Genomic DNA, 4,489 nt, shown 5'->3' with positions numbered 1-4,489 from the left:
TTATTGCTATTTTCTAGAATGCAGGGGCGGATAGTTGAAGAGAAAAGATGCCAAATTGGCATAGTGAATGAGTTGAGCTAAGGTATCAGAAGATTCTCATTACCGATATAAGTAACCTCCGGGATAAACATTATTGATTACCGTAAATCAGGAGTTGCAAAGTTTGTATTCAATTCTAGTTCCAATTCTGATTACATTGATCACAATAAAAATGAACTTTTGATTACTCTGTTCTAATATTGAGATTGTTTAACAATTTTGTGAATTATTTTGAGATAATGTTTTGCATATGATCTTATATAACTCTGAATTTTGTTTGTTGTCCAAAAACATTAATTTTATGTAATTTTACGACCATATGCTTTGAGCTTTTATATTATATCTAGTGTTTTGTGAATGATCACAATGAAAATGAACATTCAACAACAATTTTGGATCCCATATATATATTTTGTTTTTATTATTTATCTTAATCATAGTTTATGGTGATTGGCATTTGAATATGAATACAGTTCTTGTTACCATAATTGTATTGGTTACAGAGACCGATGGAACACGCGGTTGAATACGGGTAGGGCCTCGTGTTTGCAGTACAAGCCACTGCAACTGATAGCGAACAACAGGAACACGTTGGCCTTCGACAGTGATGGTCGCTCTATCTTACCCTCTGTCTTTGCTACCGTAACAAGGTTTTTTACCAAGTTACTTTGCCCGTAACCTACCTACTTCCGCACCCGGCGTCTAGGTCTCTGGTCACACTTCCGCTCGCCCTTCTTGCTACTCCCTCGATGGTTACCCACAGGGAGCTGGCGATCTGCGTTCCCCGACAGCTATGGACCTCGATCTTGTTGACTACTCGGAGGAACCGCTAGTGGAAGGCTCTATCTGGATGACCCTGCATGCTACTAAGGAAGGCTCGACCCCGTTTAGCTGTGTGTTGAATGAAACTATCACCGGTTTACCTCTGTTCTCGGGCCCTTCGGACCATTCGGTGATTCTGTCGGATGACCCCCCGACCTGGTTGTCCCTTTCCACCCCTCTGCCATCACCTTCCTCACTAGGGTTTGCCTTGGGTTGCCTTAACCCTAACCCTGTGGATACTTGTGCTGGCCTAACCTCCCTCCCTTCATCCTTTGGTTTCAACTTTTCATTACCCAGCTCATCCACCATAGCTGCCTCCGAACCCTTGATCACGCTACATTCATTTGCTCCCCCATCCGACAGTTTCTCGAACATCCCTCCCTTTTCGGATGCTCTTCCTGCCGCCGCTCCCCTTCCTCCTAAGGACACACTTGTCTCTGGGGAAAGCTCTGATCGTCGGGAGGATACAGCCGCTGAAGTGAGGCCTCGCAAGAAATCCAGATGCTTTAGATCTAAAGTTGAAGACATCATTCTTAGGCTCGAGGAGGACATTCAGTTAGGGGAAACAATGGATTTCGCGGACAGGGTTTTGGTTGGAAGAATCCGAGGTCGAAACTACTTTGCGGCCTGTTTAAAGTTATGGGCCTCTGAGGTCCAGGGACATCACTTGGCCAACATTCCTACGGTGTAGACCTTCGTGAGAGGCTGGTTCGCGTTAAGTTTCGCCAGGCCTAACCACACGAACTAGGTTTTATCTTCATACTAGCACTTTGAGCATGTGCCTGTCCTTCTGAAGAGATGGACACCACTTTTCGACCCGAAAACAAAGCAGATAGGGGTCGGCCCAATTTGGATTAGATTGTCGGGGCTCCCGCTACATTTTTGGTCCGAAGACATCTTTTGCCGCATCGGGAACTCCCTAGGCACGTATATGGAGTACGACAAGTCTTACCTATCCATAGGCAAGATGGCCTATGCCAGGATTCTGGTGCATATGGATACTAGAGGGGGTTTACAGGAACACATCACCATACAATGGAGGACATACTCTCAGAAACAGCTGTTGGATTACGAAGGAGTACCTTACAGATGTCGAAGATGCCACAAGGTTGGCCACGTATTCAGGGATTGTCCCCTGAACAACAAGGGGGGTCAGAGGTCAACCAAAAAAGAACCGGGCACTTCAAACCCTCAGGATCAGTCACAGTCTGCAATGGAGGTAGAAGATCAGCCACAACAAGTCATTGTAGAAGCAGGCAAGGCACTTGAGAAAGAGGCAAAGAAGAAGCGTGGGAAAGCTCCACTTCGGCCACCCTCTCCACCTCTGATGAGAGCTCGGGCAGCTATAGGGGACGCATTTTCCACGGGTATGACAATTCCTTCTCACTCCTTTGCTTTTATTGCATCTGAATCTCCAAGTAATTCTACAATTCACACTCAAGCTAGAGCCTCTGCTTATTCCTCGGATGCATCCCTCTATTCTACACAAGCTCATGTCTCCCATCATCCCCCTAGCTCCATCCAGAAGCCCTCTAACAATCAACATTGCCCTATCATGACCCCTCCTCCTGTTTACACTACCTCCCAGCCATCCATCCCTGAGGCCCCTTTACACCCTTCTTCTGACCATCCTATAAGCATTGAACCTCGATACCCCCTTCGCTCGAGATTACGCTCACAAGGCCTCGATGCTATAGGATTTGGTATTGACTCAACCCCCTCATTACCTAAACCATCTCGGGGGTGCCCCTCCTCACTTTCCAAAGCTAAGCACCAGGCAGGGGAGGAGATTGCCACGGGTAAACAAAAAACCATAGACTGGGTTCTTAGAGCAGAGAAAACCCTAGATCTCCCCCCTCCATGAAGATGCTCTCCTTTAATTTCCGAGGGTTGGCTAGCCCTGGGAAAAAACTAGCCATGAGATGACTGATTGCCTTGGAAGCTGTAGATATCCTTTTTCTCCAAGAAACCCTAGGTCCTACCAGCACCATCACTCCCTTACTCGAATCATGGCTACTAGGATGGTCTTTTTATTCGCTAGATGCCACGGGTAGATCTGGAGGGGTAGCCCTGGGTATCTACAACCGTTCTATTAAACTGAATAGTGTCTGGGGGGGACAAGGGTACCTGGGTGCTAATATATTCTCATCCACCCTTGAAGTTGACTACAGAATCATCAATGTTTACAACCCTTGTCATGATAGGGCCAAATACTGGAGGAAACTGCTTAATTCATCAATCCTCCAGCAAGACAACATAATCCTAGGAGGGGATCTGAATTTCTCTATAGGGTATGCGGAGTCATGGGGCCAACAAGCACAGGTGGATATGCTATCAGCATTCTTTGAGAATCTTCTGGAGGACCACAACCTTATAGACATCCCCTCTGCCAAAATTCAGCCCACATGGAGGAATAATAGAACTGGAGAGGCAAGCCTTGCCAGAAGGCTCGACAGATTCCTAATCAAAGAGCTTCTGGTCTATAAAGGCACTCGTATTAGACAATGGGTTGGATCTGGGGGTCTATCTAATCACAGACCTATCTATCTGGAAATGCAGGATGCCATTGATAAGCCAAAGGCTCCCTTCAAATTTAACTCCACATGGCTAAGGGACGCTGATTACATGAGGATGGTGGCTGACTTTTGGAAGGCTCACCCACCAGGTACTGATGGGAACATTGCGGAAGACTTTGTCCATAATCTGAAGGAGTTGAAAACCCTTTCCAAAGCCTGGGCTCATAGGAAAAGGGAACTGGAAGACCAAATGCTTAGATCAGCAGAGGAGGAAATCTACACCTTCGAGGAGGATATCAGAGGAATAATTACCTCCCAAGAACAAAAAGATAAAATTGCCTTACTAATGCACAGAAGGACACAAATCCTGAAGGACAGAGAAGAGAGCTGGAGGCTACAGAGTCGGGCAATTTGGCTCAAGGAAGGGGATGACAATACCAAATTCTACCATAAATATGCTAATGGGAGGAAGGTGATCAATACAATATGGGAGCTAAAAAATGAGCATGGACAAGCTATTCAATCCTTTCGTGAGCTGGCAGCTCAGGCAAACTCACATTTTAAAGATATTTACAAGGCTCCTCCTATCGCTACTCTGGCTAAAGTGATGCGTATTGCCCAGCTTTTCCCCAGATTCGTAGACCAGGAGGCAGACCAGGAACTCACAAGAGAAGTCACTCTAGATGAGCTAAAAGGAACCTTAAAATGGCTCAAGAAGGATAAGAGCCTAGGGCCGGATGGCTAGACAGTGGAATTTTACATCGCCTTCTTTGATATCATAGGGGCAGATCTGTTAAGGATCATAGAAGATTGTCGAAGATGCGGGAGGATGTTGGAAGGCCTTAACTCCACATTCATAGCTCTCATCCCTAAAGCTGACAAACCCTCCACTTTTGATGATTTTAGGCCTATATCTTTATGTAACTGTATCTACAAAATCATCGCAAATATTATCGCCAACCGCCTAAGGCCAATCCTGTCCACGCACATCTCCCCAGAGCAATTTGCCTTCCTACAGAACAGACAGATTCACGAGGCAGTAGGCACTGCTCAGGAACTCCTTCACACTGTTTAGCTCAAAAAACTAAAAGGTATGATATTGAAGATAGACC

General features: G+C 45.9%; 1 protein-coding gene across 1 annotated transcript; it reads left to right on the top strand.

The window, feature by feature from the left end:
• Positions 1–3,189: 3,189 nt before the first annotated feature.
• Positions 3,190–4,122, top strand: LOC149220033 (uncharacterized). Its single transcript, XM_089386982.1, has one exon. It carries the CDS (start codon positions 3,190–3,192, stop codon positions 4,120–4,122), a length of 933 nt encoding a protein of 310 aa, XP_089243108.1.
• The last annotated feature ends 367 nt before the right edge of the window (positions 4,123–4,489 follow it).

This window comes from Pinus tabuliformis, chromosome Q (assembly GCF_031772625.1).
Source record: "Pinus tabuliformis cultivar Carrire ecotype Pingquan chromosome Q, CPIR1, whole genome shotgun sequence".
Classification (NCBI taxonomy): Eukaryota; Viridiplantae; Streptophyta; class Pinopsida; order Pinales; family Pinaceae; genus Pinus; species Pinus tabuliformis.
Note: the sequence above shows the minus strand (reverse complement) of the source record. Positions and strands in the feature narration are given on the sequence as shown.